General features: G+C 40.8%; 1 protein-coding gene across 6 annotated transcripts in view; it reads left to right on the forward strand.

Annotated features, from left to right (window-relative positions):
• TMEM68 (transmembrane protein 68) overlaps positions 1 to 25,192 on the forward strand; it is a 32,052-nt gene extending 6,860 nt beyond the window's left edge. For 4 of the 6 annotated variants that reach the window (XM_072951962.1, XM_072951961.1, XM_072951960.1 and 1 more), the window contains exons 3-9: positions 59 to 452; positions 9,796 to 9,963; positions 12,494 to 12,687; positions 18,514 to 18,574; positions 19,785 to 19,853; positions 20,289 to 20,428; positions 23,780 to 25,192. In XM_072951962.1, the coding sequence (XP_072808063.1) occupies positions 128 to 452; positions 9,796 to 9,963; positions 12,494 to 12,687; positions 18,514 to 18,574; positions 19,785 to 19,853; positions 20,289 to 20,428; positions 23,780 to 23,884 (1,062 nt within the window). In that variant the 5' untranslated portion in view covers positions 59 to 127 and the 3' untranslated portion in view covers positions 23,885 to 25,192. The remainder of the gene's footprint in view (positions 1 to 58; positions 453 to 9,795; positions 9,964 to 12,493; positions 12,688 to 18,513; positions 18,575 to 19,784; positions 19,854 to 20,288; positions 20,429 to 23,779) is intronic. The other 2 variants (XM_072951964.1, XM_072951965.1) reach the window with 2 other exon arrangements.
• Positions 25,193 to 25,208: the final 16 nt, after the last annotated feature.

A 25,208-nucleotide genomic window follows, 5' to 3' on the forward strand; every position in this document is an offset into this window, starting at 1 on the left:
ACAACATTTAACCGTTCAGCCTTGAAGAGAATAACATTGGATTATTTTTCCCTTCTAGTGGCAAAATTAAAGACCTGCCATGATGATGAAGAAAGAGACTGAATTTGTCATTTTCACCTAAAGAAAAATGATAGACAAAAATCAGACCTGTGGTGCAGGACAGGACTCCATGCCCTATATGACCTGTCTGATCCACGTGCTTGAAGAGTGGTTTGGTGTGGAGCAGCTGGAGGACTATGTGAACTTTGCCAACTACCTCTTGTGGGTTTTCACACCCCTGATACTTTTAATACTTCCCTACTTTACCATCTTTCTTCTCTACCTTACCATTATTTTCTTACACATTTATAAGAGGAAGAATGTGTTAAGAGAAGCTTATTCCCACAATCTGTGGGATGGTGCGAGGAAGACGGTGGCGACCCTGTGGGACGGACACGCGGCAGTGTGGCACGGTAAGCGAAGCTGCGTTGATTGCTGCTCCTGTGCGTCGCGTGGCTCTGAAACCGCCTCGTCGTTCCATTTGACTGGTTGAGAAAATACTGAAAAGTGCGACAGAAGGGATGGTTACAGTCATCTGCTGCATGCACTGTGTATACGTATGTCTTTTTTCTTAAAATGGTTTTTTTCCTAAGCACATTAGTTTCCATTAAACAAAGAACCACATAGTAGTGTAGACTGTTAGTATAAGCTAACATGAAAACAATTACATTTAAGACGTCTGAATGAGTGAGAGGCTAATTAAAGCAGTATGGAAAACTGTTCGGAAAATGCTTTAATTACTTAGCATTTACTTCCGTTTTGTTCAAAATAAGGTTGACTTTCTCAGTGTAGAGATTTTTAAAAATGAAATAGTATTATATACAATTGATATACCAAAATTTACCCATTTTCTGTTTGATTCACTTAGAAATCATTGTGTCTTTCTGAATAACTGAGTCAGCAATAAGTTTCTCTCCAGGATATTCATTCTTCACCACTGGAGAGATTGTGACGTGCATTTAATGATTGGTGGTGGCTCTTCATTTGGCCATCGTGGACGCTGCCCTGGAGCGGCCTGTTTCAAGGACTTGGTGTTTTTCTTTCCCACTTTGTAACTTCCTTGTCGGTCCCTTTTGCTTTGGGACTATAGAGGAATACAGAGGACTTAATGGGAATAACGAAGGTGTGCTTTCCATACCGTGGTCTTGGGGGTCAAAGTGGTTTCACGGAAAGATGTGGAAGGAAGGGCAGATTTTGAAATGGACACTTGAGGGTGTGCACCCTGAAATGAAAGGCTATTGCTAGCAGAGATCTCCAGTGACGTGCTTACCAGGCTAATGTGTTGTCATTTTATTCCAGCATGTGCCTGCAAGTCTGTTTGAGCACTTAACTACGCCATGTGGTGTCAAATGCATCAGATCTTTTAAATCTTACACTAGATAGAGTCCATGTATTATCTCCATTTTACAGTTTTCCCATAAGGACACTGAGGAACAGAGAGGTTGTTGTGTGCCCAAGACACACCAGGAAACCAGGAAAAAGAGCCAGCATGGAGCCTTGGGTGCCAGGGCCAGGCCTGAGCTCCTGTGATTCGTGCTGTGGGCCAGGTGTGTCCCCGCTGGGGGACTCAGGGTCAGAGCAGTGGTCTGCGGCAGGCTTGCAAACGGGAACCTCGTGCCACCAGTGTATTGCATTTCTAGTGTCTACCAGCTAATGCTAATGCCCTTGCCAGGCAGCACCGCTCCCGCACCTCTTGTGGTCGCCTCACACCAGGCCAGGTGACACCGTGGCACTCCGTGACCAGACTGTGCCGCGTGCGCTGCTGCTGGCCGCTGCTTTAAACCTGTGACACAGGCGCTCAGTGGCCTCCTTTGCGGGACTCGGGATGTAATCCCCTCCCACTAACAGCCCCCTGTGTTTCAGGACATTGTCTGTTGTAAGGAATTTGAAGCTTATTCGTATTTCAGGGGACATGATTTAATTTGGATAAATTCAAGTGTTAAACTTACTTTGTAGGAGAATATGTAATTTTGAGGTATTATCCCTTTTTCTGAGATATTTTAAAATATGCACTTATGGCTCAGAGGAAATAAAATATTCTTAGCCAGTTTTAATATTTTATTATAATAATCTAACATTATATTTTATTAGGGTAAGTGATGCTTTTCAAGATGATTTTCTTCACTCTGTTCTTTAGTGACATGTATACACAAGGCATTTGTGTGCTTATTTGGATTTTGTATTGATGTCAGATCAGTTTTAATTTATGCTTTTTAAAGAATCTTCAAAGAAATTTTTTAACTAATAAAAATGTTCATTGTAGAAACTGTGGCAAATAAAGTAAATATAAAGAAGAAAATAATAGTCCCCTAAAATTTGTCACACAGTTGAGTCCTGGTGTTTGTGCTGGTTTTTGTTTGTGTGGCTGACTCGTGCTTTCATGTCGCTCAGCCTTCTTACACGCCTTGTGGTCACTGTCTGGTGCTCTGCAAGTTCTGTAACTAATTCAGTCAGTTCTGTACTGAACTGTTATTTATATGTAATTTGTTGCTATAAGTATCTTCGTACAAGAATCTGTCCAGTGTTTCCTGTATGAAGTAGTTTTACCCTCCACTGTATATAAGTGCTCTGTCATTAAAAAAAAAATTCTCTGATTCGAATACATCAGGACACGTGAATTTGATATTTCTTAAATACGTACATTTCTACATATTTGTCAGTGAAATCCCTACCCTCAAGTTGCTTACAGCCTTTAAACTATTTTTGACTTTTTTACTTCATATTTATTATTATTTTTTAAAGAACTGGACATATTTTATTCACCAAAGGGGTCCCATAAATTAAACCGTGTGTAGTGAAGTTTTTCAGGGGAAAATTAAATTGAGGTATCAAGAGAGCACGTTCCTACTCTACGTCAGTTAGGTAAGAGTTTCCTCTCGCCTCCTCTGTCTTTCGCGGAGGAAGACACTCCCCCATCCGCCTGAATGCAAGTGGGCTTTTCCCTGATACTGGCTGGGAAGCCCTTGACCTTGGACGGGTACCTAGCTTCCTTTCCCCTTCCCTCTTCCCCCTTCCCCAACCCCCTCCCCTCTTTCCCCACTTCGCCCTCTTCCTCCTCCTCCCTTCCTTTCACAACAGTTATGATTTTCTAAAACTTCGTTTTGAAAAAATTTAGAAATCCGGAAAAGCTGCAAAAATAGCACAGAGTTCCTGTCTGCTGGTCGCCCAGCTTCCCCTGGGGTTGCCATCGTACACAGCCGATTCCCAGCGGTGTGCCAAGTCAGCTCCACTCCAGACCTCGTTCAGGCCTCACCCGTTTTCCTGCCAGTGTCCTTGTACCAGGATCCCGAACTGCGTTTGGTTTCCTGCCTCCTGCAGTCTGTGGCGTTGTTTTAGTCTTTAGTGACCGTCACACCTTCGAAGGGTACTGCTCAGTGATTTTGTAGGTTGTGTCTCATTAGATCTGATGTTTCCCGCAATTAGATTGAAGTTGCACATTTTTGGCAAGAATCCCACCGGTGATGTGTCCTGATCCGTGCCTTTGTCAGAGGCTCATGATGTTGACGTGTCTCATCACTGGTGGTGGTGACTTTGAGCGCGTGGCTAAGGAGGTGTCTGCTAGGTTTCTCCACCATTTAGTTGCTATTTTTCACCTTGTAATTGATAAATATCTTGGGAGTGCTCCCTTAAAACTATGTGAATGACCTTTCTCCTCAAACAAGGTACTTAACTTCTCTGAACTTCATTTTCCTCTTCTGTAAAATGGGTTGTCGTAAGGATTCAGTGCAACTATGGAAAGTACTTAGCATAGTTTCTGTTACATACTGAAAGTGCAACAGATGTTGGCTGTCCGTTACAGAGCACCTTTCTCCAGTAACCTGGAAGGCACTACAATGCATCACTTACCTCTTGGCCGTTACTAAGTTCAGCTTCACACACCTATTATCATCAAATTTCCTAGTATTTTCAAGATACATTATTATTTTATTTCTTTATTTTTTTTAACATTTTTTATTGAGTTAATAATCATTTTACAATGTCGTGTCAGATTCCAGTGTATAGCACAATTTTTCAGTTATACATGAACATACATATATTCATTGTGACATTAAGATACATTTTTAAGCTGTCAAATTTTTGACTGTTGTTGCTGGCAAGAAATGCATTTTGCCCACCCACTATATACACACAGTTACATGCTATTTCATCAAAAGTGTATATACTTTCTTCAAGCGATCTGCTCTATTTTGTATTCTACTCTTTCATTTAAAAAGAAAAATTGTCGATTATAACTAAGTTGATTGCACAACTCAATTAATGGATTGCAACCAGCATTTGAAAGTCACAGATGTGGGTAGCATGGGTGGTCCTGCAGTAGGAGGTGTGGCGTGGGGCAAGAGCACAGACTGTGGAGCTAGACAGATGTGGGCGTGCAGCCTGTCCCACCGCTGTGTGCCCTCGGGCGGGCCACGTGGCCTTTCCTGACTCAGGTCTCCTCATCAGTGCAGGGATTCTGTGAGGACCAGGTGAGATAATCACTGTGGATCTAGTACAGTGCCTGGCATGTGAATTCTCAGTGAGTGTTCATCCTTTTTTCTGTAAGACAATAATAAAAGCACTATTTATGGAGGAAGTCACTGGAATGAGGCCTTGCAGAATGAGTGGGAAAAAATGAGTAACCATTTTGCACCACTGTATTTAAAAATTCAATGAAATAGACAGTTTTGCAGGGAAGGAGAAGTAATCAAAATTGGAGCAAGAAGGAGAGAGAAACAGTACAGACCAATAATTATAAAATAAATTGGAACAGTGGGCAAAGTCTGTATCCTCTTCCCTTCACAAAGGCCCTGGAGCCCACAGGTAAACTAAACTTTTGAGGAACAAATCATGTCCATCTTAAACTGTTTGAGAGTGTAGGAAAAAATGTGGTGCTCCGCAGTTTGTTTTGCAAGAGGAACATAACTTTGCTATCAGAACTAAGAATCCACACAGAAAGGAGATTTGCAGGTCAGTCTCGTAGAAAGTAATTTTATAAAATTCAATACTTATGATAAAAAAAAAAATCTAAGCAAGTGAGGACTAAAGGGTACCACTCTAATAACGGGAATGTACCAGAAATCTTCAACAGATGTGATCCACAGTGGCGAAGTGTTAAAGTAGTGCCCGTAAGTAGGTACTGGGGATTGAACTCAGGACCTTGTGCACGCTAAGCATGTGCTCTACCACTTGAGCCACATCCTCCCCCACAAGGATGCTCTCACCACTGCTACTTAACATTGTCCTGGAGGTCCTTGAAATAAGTATGAAGATTAGAAAAGAACCAAGTGAATCCACTTATCAGTACTAGTAAGTTTGGTTAGCAAGAGAAATGGGCAAATGTAAACACAAAATTAGTAACTACTCATATACCCACCAACCATAATTTTTAAAACGGAAAGGAAAGATTCTATGTGAGACTAAATCTAACAAAAAACTTGTAAGAATTTTATGGAGAAATGGTATACTTTACGGATGAAATTCAAAAAAGAGTTGAGGAAGGGGCTAGAAAGCCTTGGCCTGGAGAGCTGTCACGCCGCAGCCCTCAGTCTCCGCTGATTTGTTCAGTGCAATTCTGACTTTTTCATCAACTTCTAAAATTCATATAGAAGACTAAGAATAAAGAAAGCAAATTTGAAAAAACAAAAGGGAGTTTTTCCTTATTGTATCAAAAACACTAACGTTTATAATGATTAAAATCATGGCATTGTTACAAGGAAAGGATTGTCACAATTGGGTCGAACAGATTAAAAAGTCAGAAACATGAATTTAGTAAATGATAAAAGTGGTATTCCAGGTCAGTAGGAAAAGATGTAGGGCAATATTTGATGATCAACTATGGAAGGTCTTAAAAAAAGACACACCCACACAAAAGCTGTTCCAAAAAGACGTAACTAAAAGACATATCAAAAGGTGGGGTCGTTTGCAGCATATCTCTTGGTCTGAACATAAATGCCAATAATTACAACAAATTCACAAGCCCACTAGTAATTAGGAAAGTGTGAATTAAAACTACATTGAGATACCATTTTTACTAAAAAGATTGGCAAAAATTAAACTTTCTTAATATCAGAGGATGAGAATGTGGAGACATGGGAACTCTCATTCAGTGCATGTGATAAGGGACCATAATGCAGCCAGTCAGGGGAACACTTGACTGGTATCTTTTACAGTTTAAAGTGGGCATATCAAGAGTTGCCTGTCTTCGTGTCTAATCTAGTGATAAGCTCACATGTTCAAAGCACAAAGAGGCATATAAATGAGTGTTCATTGCAACAATATTTGTAAAAAATCAGAAACAATCCACTTGTTCCTAAATAAGGAAATGGCTAAACGAACCATGGTAGGAATTCGTTATGGAATACTTTATAGCCATCAAAAAAATCACACAAAAAATATGACCACTCCATGTGTCTCTCAAGTACATGTCCTAGATTTGTTGTTGAACGGAAAGACTAAGATTCATTACAACAGTCATAGTAGGGTACCATTGATGTTCACACCCAGCCACCCACCCAGTACTGGATACAGTGCAGGGGTGCTCAGAACTAGAAAATGAACCACTCGTGCTGAGACATCTGTGGAACGAGGAACCTGGACAGGTAGACTGAAGTCAGGTTCGGAGGGTCCTGAAGGCTGTGCTCAGGTGTTTGACTTCATCTTGTAGGTAGCTTAGCTCTATTTAGAGCTGAGGAAGACCCAGAAGGAAGGTATTGTTACCTTACCATAGTGTGTAGGTGTATAGCCTTGAAAATGGATTTTTGGTAATAAATTTAGAAGGGATCTGTCTTTATTTTCCTTGGAAAATTTTAATTTATTTTTTAATGGAGGCACTGGGGATTGAACCTCACACCTGCTAAGCATGTCCGCGACCACTGAGCTATACTCTCACCCCCAGACTCATGATGCTGCTGTCTGAAGCCAGTAGGTGGTTGACTCATTTACATAATAAATAATTGCTGTGGAGATGACACTTCTTGAGCTCCATGTGACCTTCAGATCCTCTCCCACTGGGCTAAGCTACTTGGGAAGCCAGAGAATCTGGAGAGTGCTTAGTGGTTACCGGGCAGAGCAGGGAAGAAAAAAAAAATTGTATTTCGTGGCATAAAATAAGAGAGCCACACCCACCATGGAGTAGAGACATTCTTACTGGTGGGGCCCAGACTACTGGAAATCTGCATACTGGGGCTCCCCTCCCTGGACCGCGGTTGGATGGACAGTGGCCATGGTTGCCTTCCTGGTCGCTTTCTCTGAGCTTCTGTTGCTCATCAGACCCCCTAGGATTGATGTACCACAGGCAGGAGATGACGGGGCCGCAGTTTAAAGCCAACGCTAGGAAGAGGAAGTGACAGGTTGAAGAGATGAAGGAATCTAACATCACTTGATGGACAGTTGGGACCCAAAAGGCCTTGGCAGTGTGACCTGACTGATCTTGCACTTTCTGAGCAAGAGTGGTGTGACCACACCCCTGCTTTACGAGTGACACAGCTGAATACCTGGGCTTCCTGTTTAGCGGCACGATGGTAAACAGTAATGAATTGATTAATTGAATAATGGCAGTAATGAATTGATTGAATTTTCTGCCTTCAACCAGGTGATTTGATATGATGTAAGTAGCTCAATCATTTCTCAAGTCTTTTTTTAAAAAAATATTCTGAAAACAAAAGACAACCTCAGGAATATTCTGTGTATTCCCTTAAAGAAGTTTTCTTTATTTCTTAGAAAATGTATCTGATGGGACAAGTATCTTATTGATAACTTCAGACAACTTCAGTGACTGTTCTAAGTAAATTGAATATTTGAATTAGAATTAGGTCATTGGAAAGAAATGTTAAAGTATAGAAACATACAAAATCTTGAAATATCATTAAATTTACTTTTCAAAAACATTCCTTGAGTCCATTTGAAATATTACCAACTAGTTTATTCCTTCAATACTAGAATCAGTTACCACACTTAATTCAACCTGTCTGGGGAAACGTTATAAACTACTTTGGAAATGCATTTCCTGCCCTAAAATGTACACTGACGCCTTTACTTTTTAAATGCTCGTTTCTTAGCAGACCAAACAGGGATAAACTTAGGGAGAGAAACTGACGGTTTCAGGTGTCCGGATTCGGGGCTCCGCTCGGTCTCCGTCGTGTGAGCGGCAGGCCTCGGGCCGCTGTTCGGTGCGGGCAGTCAGGCCAGAGGGACGTTCCCTTCCGCGCTGCGGCCCCGAGGCTTCCTCCCGTTACCCTTGCTTTTCCTCTGAGGCTCCTTCTGCCCCGGGCCCCTGAGCGCTCGCTGAGGGCCGGCTGAGGCCGTGGTCTGCGGCGGCGCACCTGCGGCCGCGTGGGGCCAGAGCCGCCGTCACGCCCCGTCGCCTCCTCGGTGTCATTTCCCAGCTCCTGTGATGAACACCCAGGGTGCTTTCCCCTGAAGCCTGGTGGTTCTTACTTAAGTCCTTCCCGTTCCCCAAATCCACCAACGGCACGGGGCTGCTGTGGAACACGTGCTGGCGAACCGGGGCCACGTCAGCAGGGAGCCCCGGGACCGCGGCGGCCGGGGGGATGCGGGGCCCCTGCCCGAGACGGGGGTGCGGGTGGGGAGCGCGGGGGCGGTGGGGCCCCGTCCCTCCCGGCGGCACATGCCGATGGCAGGTACCCTTTCCCAGGAGGGGCGGAAGCACTCTCTGCACCGCCCCCCGCGCCCGGTTTCGCCCTTAGGGAGAAGCTTCTCGAGTGGGAGCCTGTTGTCCGCGCCAGCGGCCCGCCCTGCGCCTGGCTCTGCCTCTCAGCGCCCGCGGAGGCCGGGGGGAGGCTGGTGACGGTGGGGGCTCCCGTGCCCGGGGCTCCCGGGGCTTCTGCCCGCGTGCTGCCCGCCCTGGGTCTCTAGGTGCTGGGTAACGTTCTGGCTTCCTTCTCACCCACGTCTGTGGCACCTGCCTCCTCCTCGCAACGCCAGTCACCTGGCTGGGAGAGTGACCTCGGCTTTCTGACCCGCTGCCTTTTCTCCTCCTCAGAGTGGGCGCGAGGTTCTCTTCCGGCCACGGGGCTTGTCCCAGTTCCCTCCTTTTCTGTGTTCCCGCGGCTACCTTCCCGGACAGTGAGACACCAGACTCCCATTTTTCCTTTCATTGACATACAGTCAGTTTACAATGTTGTGTGAATTTCTGGTGTGCAGCACAATAGCTCAGCCATACGTATACATACATATATTCGTTTTCATACTCTTTTCCTTATAGGTTAGCAAGATACTGAGTATATTTCCGCCGTGGAGTAGGGCCTTGTTGTTTCCATTGCCCTCAGTACGTAAACGTATTTGATCAGTCCCCCTGGATGTAACCAGCCTCCCGTCACGCCCCGGGCCCCATCACTCGCAGACATGGTCTCACTCCACCAGGCTCGGACCCCAGGCTTGTGAGCCTGACCCCCTCCTTTACCCACTGAGGCCCCTGCACCCTTTCCAGGCTCTTCTCCTGGGTGGGTGCTCTAAGGACTGTCTGGGCTTCGACTTGTCCCTAGGGCCACCCTGCGTGGATGCCCGCCTCACCCTGCCTGGGCTCCAACACCCACTGCAGGCCTCCCTCCACATAGGCACCTGCTGTGGTCTGGCCCACCCAAAGGCTGTAGGACTGATGTGTTCAGCAGGGGAGGAGGGGGAGTGGATGGAAACAGGAAGGCTCATGTGCTTCTGTAAGAAATATCTGAGTTTCTGACATAGTTAGTAGTCGTCCCTTAGTATAAACAAACTCATATTAAATATATTGTAAGTATCTGTATTTTGTCTTTCTAACAGGTTATGAAGTTCATGGGATGGAAAAAATACCAGAAGAAGGACCAGCACTGATAATTTTTTATCATGGAGCTATTCCCATAGATTTTTACTATTTCATGGCTAAAATTTTTATCCATAAAGGCAGAACTTGCCGAGTAGTAGCCGATCACTTTGTCTTTAAAATTCCAGGTAAATTTTCACTGTAGATAGTGACATAAAGATGTTTAATTAACACAATCAAATTATGTGATGGTCTATATCTGAGTTCTCTAGTATCACTTGGAAAAGCTTTTTGCCTTTTTAAGTAAAACACTTGGAACTCCAATTTAGGAGCATCCGTTTCTGGTAATACATATAAATATAAACATTCTCCTATTTAGGTGATATATGCTGTTCAGGTAATATGTCTCAATATAGAAACATTATGGCCAGAAATGTCATCTAATTTCTTTCTTTTTTAACGGGTATTTAGTCATGATTTTTCAAAGTTAAATTCTGAACTCCATTTTTAAAAAGAAATTGTAACTTTTGCCAAACAATTAATTTATATTTTGGTATAGAAGGAAGTTGATTTTTCATATGAAGAATTTTTCCATGAGATAGTGATTTGGGAGTTTAATTTTCCAGTAATTAGAGTTTGATTACTGTCAGTTTGATAGCAAATCAAAATTAATTTAAAAAATTAGACAGACTATATTTTGTCTTCACATTATAATATAATAGTGCCTCAGAAATCCTGTCCAAAAAGAGCCTGTTAGGTTTCTTCCCATACTTGACTTGCCTGGTGGAATTACAACTCTAAGACTGAAGACTACATTCTTCTTAATATTCATGTTCATAAAGGCTTTGTACCTTTTTAAAGAGATTAATTAACTGAATGATTTCAAACATGGTAAGAATTTTAAAAAATCATTCTAAAGTAAACTCATTGAGATTAAATCTTATTTTCTTGTCACTAAGTCACCAGAAACAAGCCACGGAAGTTTACGGCATGTTCTCTGGAATAACAAAGGCGACAGCCACCCATGGGCCAGATAAACACCGGGCAGTGAACGAAGTAACAGCCCCTTAGTGCCTGCCGTAGACGTGGTCAGTGTTTCCAGTGCCCTGCGTCACTGAAAAGCCAGTTGTACTTTGTGTGTAAACTAAATTGGCTGTAAATTTAGTTTTTCTCTAGAAAGTAATGTGATCGGTTTATAATAAACTTGGGAACCAGAGGAAACAAGAGCATCATTGTACGGTCTTACTTACCACGCTAACATGGATCCAGTTATCATTTTGACTTATTTTGCTTCATTTTTAATTTGCATGTTTTCACATATTGTGCAAACTATTTTACGTTCTGGTTTTTGGGAGGGCAGGTAATTAGGTCTATTTATTTTATTTTATTGTTTTTAATGGACATACTGGGGATTGAACCCAGGACCTTGTGCATGCTAAGCACGCACTCTACCGCTGCACCATACCCTCCCCTCTTCATGTTCTTTGTTTTTTTTTAAAATAATCTTAGCATTAACCTTTTCCCATGTTTTATAAAGAACATTTTTAATGTCTGACTAAAATATTTACTTAACTAGTTTTCAGTTATGGAACATTAGGATGCTCCCATTTTTTTTCTTTTTATACATAGTAAAATGTGAATATCTTTGTTTAGCATTCGACTTAAACATTTTCCCCCTTTATGATCTTGTAATTTATTAAGCCGTCCCTGTTTATTCATTTATCATGAGAATCCATCTAGCTAAATCAATGAGCTTTTAATATAATGCAAGATGAAAATAATTTCTTAATATTTGTAATCTTGCTTCAGATCCTTAAACCTGTGAGAAGTTTGGTTAGTCCGCACAGATTTCACTACCCACCCCCTTATTTCCCAGCCTCAAGGGAAAATGCAGGAACATCAGTCCTTTAAAGTTCCAGTTTAGGACTTGGTTAAAATATTTAATTACTGATAGGATTATTTCTTTCATCTGTAAACGGTTGTAATTTGAAAAACTGTGCAATAATAAGACTGGACTCAGCTGTTCCTGAACCACTCATTTTATTAAAAACTCGTAATGATATTGCTATTATTACTGACTTAAAAATTTTAATTGTGGAATTATTTATTTTCAGTTTCAATGGATTTAGCCGTGGCTTGCCAGTTTTGGCAGAGCGAGGCTGGTCAGATTCGGGCACATTCTCTTGAGTGATTCTCCTTATTGGGTTAATGGAAGATTAGGTCTGTGATTGCTGATGATTATAAGTGACATATCATTTCGGCTTGCTCTAATGAATACTGTGGCCGGAGTTTGGCCAGGAGATGCAGTGGAAGGAGCTGTGGACTAGACGTATCTGGACCAGAATCTCTGCCCTGTCCTTTGATAGGTGTGTGACTTTGAGCAAGCTTCTTAACTCTCTGAGCCAACTTCCCTCATCTGTAAAATGGGGACAAAAGCCCCTATCTTCCAGGGTTTTTGTGAGTTTTGAATACGAGTTCTGTAGGTAGCCAGAGTCGTAGGTGATCGATCAGTAAGGAGGTGATCAGTAAGACAGAGCTATTACTTTACCAGCAATGTTAATCTTATGTTAACCTTCAGAGTTCTTGTTGGTTTAAAAAAAGTAAAAAAGAAAAGAATTTACTGATTAAAGTATAGATAGTACATTGTGTAGATTTTTGCTCTTGAAGAATGGGACAAGAAGTACTTAAGAGATATCTTCATGCTAATGTTTCTTACAGGGTTTAGTTTATTACTTGATGTATTTTGTGCTCTCCATGGACCAAGAGAAAAATGTGTTGAAATCCTGAGGAGTGGTCACTTGTTAGCTATCTCACCAGGCGGAGTTCGAGAAGCCCTAATCAGCGATGAAACCTATAACATTGTTTGGGGCAATCGGAAAGGCTTCGCTCAGGTTGCAATCGATGCAAAAGTGGTGAGTTGTATAAAAGTAATCATTAAAGGAGGGCTAGGTCGATTTTAGAATAAATGCTTGAACAGCCGAAGTGTGTAAGAATTTAGATACTGCCACTGCACTCCTTTAAAAATTAGTATATGTAACTCTTGTGACAACAGAGAAATATTCCTTGTGCGTGGGAAGCCATCTTTACAAAAAATACCAATCTGGAAGTTTGCAAATGTCCAGCAAAGCTGTATTTTACATTTCAAAATCTAGCTTCTTTTAATCAAATTTATAAAATTTTTGATATTCCTTCAGTTATACTTTTCCCCACAAGTATAATCAGTCCAGTTCTGTGTATTGTAATCCTTTGGTTCAGTGAAGTTGGCTTATTTCGGTGATGCTGGTTGGCGGGTTTCATTACAATTCTTGTATCTGTGACCAACTTATGTAACAACAGAGCTCAGTGCATGACTCGTATCGTTTCATCAGCAAATGTGATCTTCTGTCTAATAGGATGAATAAAGGTGAGAACTAGCTATGATGTAAGTCAGATTTTTTTTTTAAACTTTACAAGTGAATTTCTCAATAAAATTAAGTGCTCCTCTGGGATTCACTGTAATTGTTCTGCTTGGTAGACTGGAGAGCGTGAACGCCGTGTTTGCCCTTTTCTTTGGCTCTGGAAAGTCTTCTCAGCTTTCTGGTCTCCGTATTGTACTTTATGCTGTGAGACACTTATTTGTTACTTACGGAATGCTCCTCTTTGTCTTCTGTCTGTTTTCATTTTATATTGTCTTATCAGAAAAAGAAATCATAGTGCTTGTCACGGTGGCTTTCTTTCTCCAGGCCAGTTAGAGGTTGCTGCCTGTGCTTTCACGTTTATGTGTTTTTGTGTCTCCATTACTGTCACCTAGAGACCAACCTGCACCTTTAGCTTGCCTCTTTATCTTCCAAATACACACTTTTGATTAAACAGGAAAAGATTATAGATGACTCATTTTAACCGAAGAGCAGCACTTGAAGAAGAATGGACATTTTCTCTTTATTTTTTAATTGCGGAGTTACTATAAAATAAAATGCATTGATCTTGATTGGCTGCTGTACATACTTATATGTAACCCCTGTAAGTAAGTGATTCAAAAAGTTGTTTATTAATTTTTTTGTTTTATTTTAATGGAGGTGCTGGGTATTGAACCCAGGACCACGTGCATGCTAAGCATGTGCTCTGCCACTGAGCTGCCCTAAGGTGCTTTAATAATGTGACCTTGGTGTAAGGTGGTGTTCTTGCCCAAGTGTTTAATAATGGACAGCACACAAGTTTACACACTGTCCTACGGGGGACTGTAAACTCCCTGAGGAGAAAGCCACCTTGTAATATTCTCAGTTCCTAGAATAATGACTGGCACCTGCTAGGCTGTCTGTATTTGTTGAACTGATTTTTTTAAACATAATATTAAACATTACAAGAAGGGAGCCCTCTGAATTTAAGTCTATGTTAATTGTATTAGTGGTATAGAAAATTAACGCAGAGCCCATTTATTTTCCAAAACGTCTCATGTACTAAGGTAGAAAACAAAGCCTTAGATTGTGTGAATAATATAGAAGACAAAATGATGCACGCCCAGCTGTTCAGGGATGAAGGACAATCAGTGCAGTGTGCACGAAAGCAATGATTCAAGCTAAAGACTTAAGGAAAGACAGTTCAACTTTTCAGGTTTGTATTTTGAGAGAATGATTTCTTCTAAGGTTTAAGATAAAAATGACATATAAAGTAGATTTGGAATCACATAAATTGATCATGGGATTCTAATTCCTCATCCTCAAGTTTACAATTTTAAGGCACATTGCCTGGAAGAAGGCTTGAAAGAAAGAAACTGTATAAAAGAGAAAGAAATTATTTTTACCAATCCTTGAGTTTCTAGATAGTTCATTAAGGTCATCTAGATAATTTAAGGTTTTTATTCAAAACTTGTGAAAATTGAACAAGCAGCCTTTTACAAGTTTATAAACACTATTCTTTAACGCTGATTTACAAAATAGCCTACGATTGATAACCTTGTACCGCCCCCGAGCTGTTTTTTTAGGGCTTTTAAAGGCTTCCAGTTGGTACTGCCACACAGCCAGTAGGTGGCGTACGTAATTATTCCAGCACTGCAGATGAGGAAACTCAGGCACAGGGAGACCAAGGGATGGAGGGATCGGGTCGAGGCAGAAGCAGAGCAGAGCTGGCAGGGCAGGACCGCAGGCAGCCAGTGCTGTTGCAGCACCTGACGGCATCTCACAGTGAGTCCGCGGACCCCGGGATGAGAGGGGCCTCCCAGAAAGCGAGGGACGCCTTCCAGTCCTTTATGGATATAGTTGTAAATGGCATGAGTAACTTACGTGGAAAAGCCGTTCTCAGGTCTCACAGAAGTATCATGCACCTTGAGCGAAGCCTTAAGGCTGTCGTTGTAGGATTAACGACGTTTAAATTGTGGCTAAGTAAGGGAAACAAGTGAAAAAAAAATCTAGGTTGTCAGTGGAAGTTCATAAAATGTTGGTAGAAGATATTTTATGTTTATCTGAAAGCTACAGGCTTATTGATACGACGTAAATCATTCTCATTGTGTGAATTCCTGAGAATACGACTTCGTTAAGAATTTTTAGGTAACTTCACATCTCAGTGAGTTGGGAAAATTAGCCCATTTACTCTAACTGGAAAGCAAGTAACGGGTATATAACAAAATAGCATTCGTTTCAATAACACTGTTTGTATGTATTAACTCAGTCTATAAAACGCCTTGAGGTGGGGTAATTATTATCGTCCCCATTTCATACACAGAGAAACTGAGGTTTAGACATGGCTGGTCACTTGTCCAGTGGTTCCCACTTATATTTTACTGGCAAAATTAAGACTCCAAGACCATGTTAATCTGCTTCCCCAAGAATTAGTTTTAACGAAATGCACATTCTCTGTCTCTCTCACATGTGCACACGCATACCTGGTACATGTACACATGTAAGCAGAACTTAACTCAAGGTTACTTATGCAGGTGCCATGCTATACAAAGTGTGCACAAAGAAAGGAATGAATAATTGTGCTACAATGCAAAGCCGTCGTGAGGTGATGCTTGTCGCTGTAGGGCTGCGCCCTTGAGTATAAATTCAGAAGCCAGGTACCCAGAGTACTGCCTGGGGTCCTGAGCTTGCTGGGGTCACCTTTCTCCTGTTTAGTGTCTTCTAGAAGTGTCCAGCTTCTGGAGAGGTCGCCGTTTAAGGATGATATGTGCAGACCTGAGTGCAGACTTTGGGGGTCATGCCAGTCAGTACACAAAAACTGAGCAGCACCCGTCAGAGAGGCAGAGCCTGTGTAGACGGGAGCTGAAAGCTATCTGTTCCTTCTTGGGCATCTTAAGTTCTCGACTCTAAAGACACTACAGAACTATTTGAAACATTAGGATTTCAGCCATCATTTTATTTTACAGCAACATTTTATTTACAGCATTTTTTTTATGGTTTCCTAGGTCATAATTTGAATTTTTCACAAAGGGGTCTGTCTACTTTGTCTTAGGTGTGTTAGCTTTATGAATTAACTCCACCAAAACCTCTTCATCTGACTGCCTCTCCTTGCCCAGCTTTGCTCTGTCCTGACTGGTGTTAAGCTTGCTGCCGCCTGTTCCCTGCCCTTTGTGTTCACAGAATACAAACGAATTCATTGGAAGCACTTTCTCTCTGCTTCGTCCATCCATCACACTTTCTTTTAGCACCTACTTTGTTCCAGGCACCGTTCTAGGTGCTGGAGATACAAGAGTGAACAAAGCAATGTCTTTGCCATTGGGGGGGGTCTTCCTTCTAGTGAGGGGAGAGAGACCGTAAATAAATAAGCATATGTGAGGGAAAAAGTCTTTTTTTTAAAACATTTTTTATTGAATTATAGTTATTTTACGATGTTGTGTCAAATTCCAGTGTAGAGCCCAATTTTCAGTTATACATGAACATACATATATTCCTTGTCACATAACTTTTTCGCTGTGAGCTACCCCGAGATCTTGTATATATTTCCCTGTGCTATACAGTATAATCTTGTTTATCTATTCTACATCTTGAAATCCCAGTCTGTCCCTTCCCACTCCCCATCCCCCTTGGCAACCACAAGTTTGTATTCTATGTCTGTGAGTCTGTTTCTGTTTTGAATTTATTATTTATTTATTTTTTAGATTCCACATATGAGCGATCTCATATGGTATTTTCCTTTCTCTTTCTGGCTTACTTCACTTAGAATGACATTCTCCAGGAACATCCATGTTGCTGCAAATGGCGTTATGTTGTCGGTTTTTATGGCTGAATAGTATTCCATTGTATAAATATGCCACATCTTCTTTATCCAGTCATCTGTTGATGGACATCTAGGCTGTTTCCATGTCTTGGCTATTGTAAATAGTGCTGCTATGAACATTGGGGTGCAGGTGTCATTTTGAAGTAGGGTTCCTTCTGGATATATGCCCAGGAGCAGGATTCCTGGGTCATATGGTAAGTCTATTCCTAGTCTTTTGAGGAATCTCCATACTGTTTTCCACAGTGGCTGCACCAAACTGCCTTCCCACCAGCAGTGAAGGCGGGTTCCCCTTTTTCCACAGCCTCTCCAGCATTTGTCATTTGTGGACTTTTGAATGACGGCCATTTTGACTGGTGTGAGGTGATACCTCATTGTAGTTTTGATTAGCATTTCTCTGATAAGTAGTGATACTGAGCATTTTTTCATGTGCCTATTGATCATTTGTATGTCTTCCTTGGAGAATTGCTTGTTTAGGTCTTCTGCCCATTTTTGGATTGGGTTCTTTGTTTGTTTCTTGTTAAGTCGTATGAGCTGCTTATATACTCTGGAAAAAGTCTTATGAAGAAAGCTGTACCCATAGCCTCTTTCCTTCTGTCCAAAGCTGAATAGGAGTGGCTTTTTAAATGTCACTTACTTAAGTGTTTCAAACCCTGCTCACTAAGGCAGGTGAGTCTGTGTCAGGCAGATGCTGGTGGCAGACTGTAAGTGAAGTGATGTTTACTGTTCCCCTCCAGTGTTATCTGTTCTAAACCATCATTTAATTCAGTCTATTTTGTGTACATCTTAAAGTGTTTCATTCAATTTTTTATCTACTTCAATTTCACAGTGGCATAACCTCCTTACATGATCCTTTGTTACTTTACCCATTGTTTTATGACATTTAGATAAGGTCTCCATTAAAAAAAATCATATTTAATCATTGATTTTTATGCAAAAATAAAAACCATGAACTTGAGCAGGTATCCTCCCAAATTAATGATATAAAGAGTTCTTTTATGTATATGCTTTTCCCTTCTTTTTTGGTGTTGAGTCTTATACTTCCTTTTCATTGATGTTGAACATTTTTAGATTTAGTAAGCTCACAAAAAAAGTGTTTCACTAATTCCATGACAGCATCTTACCAAAGCTTGTCATTTAAATTTATATAGATTTCCCCGTAGAGAGAATTTCTGTCTTGTAACTTTCTTCAGCGGGCATACTATTCAGCAGCCCACTAAAACCAATTTAATTATCACATTCATTTTAATTAATGAAATTAATGATTCATTTTTATTTTGAGTTTCAAGAGTTCATGTGGAATGATAGGAAAGCTGGTAAATGAAATATTATATATTACCACTAGAGGGTAGTGTTTCCAATTTGTATTTTTAAATATGATCAAGTTAAACAAGTCTGATAAATCACACTAGTGATAAAAGTGTATATTTATTTTTAAAACACCTTATTTTTGTCATCTTAAATGGGCCCTCAGAAGTTTGCATTAGTGGCTCAATGGAGACATCAAATGAATTAATATGTTTACTTTTCAATTCAAATTCTCTCTTTAGCCCATTATTCCCATGTTTACACAAAATATTCGAGAAGGATTTAGATCACTTGGAGGAACAAGTAAGTTCTGATTCATATGTTTTTTTCTAATTACAATGTAATATTTAGAATGTAATATTTTAAATATTTGGGCTTTTGAACACTAGAGAGAAGCCTTTTGAATTACTACTTTAGGTAATGCATATACTGTTCAGATGTTTTTCTAGCGAAAGCCTCAGTGATAACTGGTTCTAAGTAATGGAAGTTCTGGATGTTAGATTTTTGTTAAGACGCTCATGTATATACTGAAGCTTAAATATCATGGACTTTTAAAATTACAGATTGAATTTTCTAATTTAAGCCATATTGTTGAGGTTTAGAGCAAATTTACATGTTACCCAACTATCTTTTGGACTCATCCCTAAAGAAATTACAGCTTTAGAAATGGGTGACAATAAAACATTGAGTTAAGATGAACAATCTTAGGAGATTTCATTCGCTTTAGTTTATTTCTGTTGCTGCTTGTTCTCTTTTGGGGGGGCGTGATAGGTTTACATCAAAAAGGTTTTTTGCTTGCCTTTAATTTATTGATAATAAAATAAGCTTTTAAAATGTGCTTTCTCTTTGCAATGTCTCTTTTGTTTCTTTTATTTTGAAATTTGTGTAGGTTGTTTTGTACCTTATGGTATATATATATATTATATTTGATTATATTTTATATCTTTAGCTAGCCACATACAAATCCCCTCCCAGAAACTTTGAACTTCTGCTGATCCTTTTCTGTCTAATGGTGGTATATTGTTGATATTGTTTTCTAGGTCTTTTTTTCAAATTTAAAATGGAGAGGCAGATTGATACGATGTTTAATTTTTCTTGTGTAATTATTTCTTCTAATTTTCTCTCAGATCATTTCTTTAGAATTTAAGTTGCATACCAGAAGTTATTTCTAATTTTGTTTCTTTAACTGTATAGTGGTTTTAAAATTCTTTGACTGCTTTTTAAATTTATTTTACTTTAGAAGTTGAGTATCTCAAAAATAGGTGTGTAATGATTTTTTTGAGTATTACATTGGGTGAAATATTCTGTATTTCCATAGGTAAACAGTGTTTTAAATTTTCAGTGCAATTTACAATTATGTATTCCACAATGCTTGCCTTTTTTGGATTTTTTTTTTAACTTAGTTTTAGTTCATCAGTTTATTTTGCTATTACCTCTTTTAATTTTGCTACATTTCATACTTGGTCATTAGCATTAACAAGTCTTTTTCCTAATTTATGTTTTTGGTCTTTAGTTCATTGGCGCATGTTAGTCTCCTGTTTCCTGGAGTTTATTTTATGCTTCCGTTTTTTCTTTTATTCACGTAAGTCACATATTTGTAAGTCTAGACTTCTTAGTTTCAGCTTTTTGTTGCAGTCTTTATCCTGTGCTTTGCAATAATAGTAATTGGTTTGGTTTTAAAATTCTTACGTTTTTAAAAGCTCATTCCCCCCTAATTAATGAACCTTATTTTTTTGAGCATTTTTAGGTTTATAGAAAAGTTGAGCAGAAAGCACCGAGAGTACCCGTAAACCCCCCACTCCCTCAGTTTCTTCTATCATTAGCATCCTGCGTTAACGTGGGACATTTGTTACCATCAATGAAAAGCTCATCTTTAAAAAAATATATTGTATTAACTGCCAGGAGGTGATAATGTTTGCCGCCTTCCTCTCAGTCTTACATAATTAATTTGAAAGTTTTCAATTATATGCTCAGAATATTTAACCAATTAAAATGATTTTGTTTACTTTTAAAACAGGGTTATTTCGGTGGCTTTATGAAAAGTTCCGCTATCCATTTGCTCCAATGTATGGAGGTTTTCCTGTGAAGTTACGCACCTATTTAGGTGACCCCATTCCATACGATCCAAAGATAACAGCAGAAGAATTAGCCGAAAAGGTGAACTAGTCTTTTTTCCCCAATATTTTTTTAATTAATTGATTAATTAATTAATTTTGGGGGGGGTCATTAGGTCTAGTTATTTATTTATTATTAGGTTTTTGTTTTAATGGAGACACTGGGGATTGAACCCAGGGTCTCATGCATGCTAAGCATGCTTTCTGCCACTCGAGCTATACCCTCCCCGCTAAGGTTAATTATTCTTTCTTTCTTAGTTTTCGGACATATTTTTACTTTCAGTTATGAGGTTGAAGGTTAATTAATTGATTCTGTAAGCATGTTCTGGATCAGTGGTGTTTCTCCCCCAGAGGACATCTGGCAGTGCCTGGAAACATTTTTTGTTGTCATAATGGACAGGACGTGGGGGTGGTTATGCTACTGACATCCCGCGGTAGCGGCCAGGGATCTGGTAAACGTTCTGCAGCACACAGGACAGCCCCCTGCAACAGAGAACCACTCCTTCTAAAATGCCAGTCATGCTGAGGTTGAAGGTTCCAAAGTGATGTTCAGAAGGAAAAAGCTTTTCCTCCATGAAAAGAAAGAAAGTGTTTTTGTCTGGTAGAAATATCTTGGGAGGAAAATGGATTAGTATTTAAGAGTGTGGGTTATGAAGTCAGATGGGTCCCGGTGCCACTGTCGGTTGGCTGTGTGACCTCGGGCAGCCCACCTCGCTCCCCCAGCCTGCGGAGCAGGGGAGAGCGCGGTGCCCACTCCGGAGTGATCCCTGAGGGTCACACGGGGTCGCTTCAGTTCCTGGTTTAGAGCAGCGTCTGCCCCACGGTTAAGTGCTCGGTGAACGCTGGCTACTGCTGCCACCCCGGCTGGGAGGTATGTAACCAAATCAGTGTTCATAAGGTGACGTGTGACCACAGTGGTGCACTCGTGGCCTGATTTCTCAACCAGGGCATGGCTGATACTTCGCTGTGGGGCGTTTACTCACTGGGTGCCAGCAGTCCTGTTCACCCTAAACCTCACTCATCATGGCAGTAAAAAATGTCCCCAGACATTGCCACGTGTCCCCTGGGAGACAGAATCTCCGCTGATTGAGAACTGCTGTCTTAGGGTATTAGGGAGACACAAAGGAAAGACATCTAAATTCAATCAGGGACGCCTCCTTGAAGGAGGTGATGCTTGAGTTCAGTTTTGAAAGGGATGAGCTGGACGAAGAGTAACGAGGTAGAGGGAACGGAACGTATAAAAGCACGGCCACGCGAAATGGCGAAACCGCATAAAATCTTTGGGGAGCAGAGGGTAGTTAGCTGAAGGGATATTATTTACAGAAGATGAGAGAAACGTAGGAGGGTCTGGACGACGAAGGCGTACAGTTGATTCTGTTTCTTGAAAGCCAGGGATAGTAGCTACTGAAAGCAGGTGAATGATGTAACAGGTTTGCTTCTGGAAAGATCGCTAGGAGGAACGCGGAGGCTGAATTTGAGTGAGGCCAGGAGCAGCCCGGGAGGGAAGGAGCCCAGCCTGCTCTGTGCGGGAGGGACGAGGGAAGGCGTCCTGGAGTTGAGGGCGTTTGTGGTAGGTCTCGAAAGACGGGCGCGACTTGGAGACTTGGACGTGGGGACTCGGGGCAGGGGGAAGAGGGTAAACAAAGAAACAGTGGGACAGGCTGGAGGCAGGAGCTGGAGAGTCACCAGCAAACGGGCGGTAGCTAAGCTGTGAGAATGGCTGAGCGCGCCGAGCCTTTGAGGAGTGAATCAGGGCCGGATTTGGGGATTAGAAATCCGCAAAAGGAGACTGAAAGGGGGCGGCCTGAAAACCGAGCCTTTCCTCCATCGTGAGAGTTCCAGAAAAAGATCGATGGGGACTGAGAGGTCACGTGAGATTAAAAGACTGTCCGGTGGATTTAGTGACAAAAGGGGGTCTTTAGTGATCTTTGCCAGAGATGTGTGTCCTTCATGCAAGCCCTGATACTTCTCCACCCAGAAGTCCTTCCTTGACACCGCAATTCGTACTGAACAGAGTCTGTACTGTTTCTCTTGGTACTTAACTCCCTTCCTAAGCCTTATACTGCCCAGCATGGGGACACCCTGAAGCTCCAGCCTTTCCTTGGCTGTTTTCCCGTGGTCTCGCCCCTCGTGCTCCTTTCGTCACCGTTACTGAGATCTTACTGGTCCTGGGAGACCCAGACCGAGCGGAATGCCGGTCACACGCCCTTCTGGTCACGCCCATCAGGGCACCAAGGATGCCTTGTTCTCACTGCTCGGATGGCACAGCTCACTGAGCTCTTACGGTTTAACCTCTTTTGCTTGATTGTGCTTATTAAGTGATGAGCTGCTTCAGACTAGACACTTGTTTCCCTAATGCGGTAGCTTCCAAAGCACCTGGTATTTTCTGAATGAATGAATAAAATAAAATAAAAACCCACTTCACAGGACACAACCTGTGTGTCGATCACTGTGCTAAGTACTGGAAGATGTGGGTTCAGTTTCATATAATCCGTGTAATAAGTTTTCATTTCACAGATTAAAAAACCTTGTGGTTTAGAGAGACAGGTTTTTAAAATATGTCTTTGGGCTAGGATTTATTCATTATATATAAAAAGGGGGAAGGTCCAGAATTTGTGAAAAGGAGGCTCAGTGAAGGGTTAGCATCTGAAAGGGAGGGAGTGTGCGCGTGTGTATGTCTGTGTGCGTGCGCGCTGCGTTACAATATGTCTATGAAATAAAACGTTTTTTAGATAGCTACAAACTGACTTAAAAGTAAAAATTGTTGAAATGTGTCATGAACTTAATGGGAAACAAATAGTTTTAGAAGGTTTCTTGATATATCCTAATTGGCTTTTCCATTGCTATGACTTAATTTAAATTCCTGTTAAGCTGTCTAGACGTTGGTGTAAAGGGCTGAAGCAGGTCATCTCATGGAGAGTTTTTTCTCACTTTTCCCTTCACATTGCCTGATGTAATCGGTGCGTATGGTGATGAGAAGAAAGTACGTGGAAGTTTGTTAATGGCTGGAAAGGAGCGAAACTTCCATCTGCCTCCCAGAAGACTCCCCACTGTTTTTTCCCTCTGATCTTTTTCCTTTGGTTCTTTTTAGTGTTTATTGCGTGCAAGGCATTGCTGTGCTCAGTGCTGGAGAAATGCTAAGATGTGTCTTAAGGCGCTTACAGTCTGGCACAGGAAGTCTCCATGTGGACAGTAGCTATAATTCACGCATAATAAAGTAAATATAAGAAATACGCTGTGGGTGTACGAGAAGGAAGTCGTTAATTCTCAGGAGAGACGGGTGCTAAGTTAGGGAGGACTTCTTGAAAGCAGTAAGTGTGTTAAAGTCCTCACGAAATAAACACCTATGTTGAGAACAAAAAGGATCACGGCTTCTCTTTTGTTTTCTTAATAGACGAAGGATGCTGTTCAAGCTTTGATCGATAAGCACCAAAGAATACCAGGGAACATCATGAGTGCTCTGCTGGAGCGTTTTCATTGGAAACGAAAGATCAGCTAGAAGACGACTTAATACATTTATATTAATATGTTTGTGCAAAAAAGTACACTCTTCTAAATTTTGTAGGTTCTATAATTAGTATTTTTTAAAAAATCATGTTAAAAATAAGCGTCTTTTCTGAACTTGTTTGTTTCAAGTTGTATTGTCAGTTTCATTTCTGCAATCAACTGTCAGACTGAAACCGTAACTCACTACACGCCTAATCGTTCAGAAAATGATCATGTTTCTCTTTATAACTTCCTAATAATGTACGATAAACATAGATCCTTAAAGTTAAGTTTGTTAATAACAGCAATTTAGGTTAAACGAACATTCCTAAATAATGCCTCTAATTTCTGTTATCTCTTGCAATGAGCCAGTTTTGCAATGGTGGCATAACCTAAGGTTTAGTACAGACACTTAAGTTAGGAAAAAGATGCTCTCTCATCTGCCCCTCATTCCTTTTGTGACCTTGGGCAAATCACATAGGTTTTTGTGCCTCAACAATTCACTTTTTTAAAACATGTTATTACTTTGGTGAGGAATATTGTTTTAAATTCTTTATATTTGCTACAATTGGTAACTATAGAACCAAAATTATGACTCAATTAGTTAAATAATACCAAGATCTTTTAGAGGTTTATGTATATATTTTGTCCAGAGGATGTTTAAATTATTCCTTCAAGTGTGATGTCAGGTTGCCAAGCACAACGAAAATGATGTACTGTTTTCAAATTGAATAGAAAAAAAATTAGGAAATGTAAAACTTCCGATCATTGTTACTTTTAGTGTTATACGTTTGACGAGAATCCATGGACCAGCAGCGCAGGGTGCGCCGCGCCTCGTCCGCCCTGTGAGGCGGCGTTTCATAGTGTGAGGTTGCAGACCACTGCTGTGCTCGGCCTCTCACGCGTCAGAAGCTGACTCCCTGATTCTAGGCTGATGGTAGCAGAGAGAGGAAGCCTTCCTCTTGCACGACATCCTGGCTTAATTCAGTTTGACTTTGCAACCAGGCAGATGGTTTATTGTTTCAATAAAAATATCCTTGAATGATGAATTTATGTGAACACAAAGCTTTCTGAAAAATTAATGGCTTTTGATTTGTTGTCTCCTTGAAATCTGAATTTTAAAAAGTATTTAAACAGAATAGTAACAGAAATCAAATGCAGTATCTCCCTGTCCCATGTATAGATATTAAATTACTCGGATTTTTTAGAGACTTTTGTATAACATGTATGTCTGTATGATGTCATGTATATAAAATTAAGCAGCACAAAAATAAAAGTAATGCTGAATTACAGTTCATTTTCTTGTAAAATTGCATATGTGACGTTTCCTTATTTTA

Source organism: Vicugna pacos, chromosome 29, assembly GCF_048564905.1.
Source record: "Vicugna pacos chromosome 29, VicPac4, whole genome shotgun sequence".
NCBI classification, from domain to species: domain Eukaryota; kingdom Metazoa; phylum Chordata; class Mammalia; order Artiodactyla; family Camelidae; genus Vicugna; species Vicugna pacos.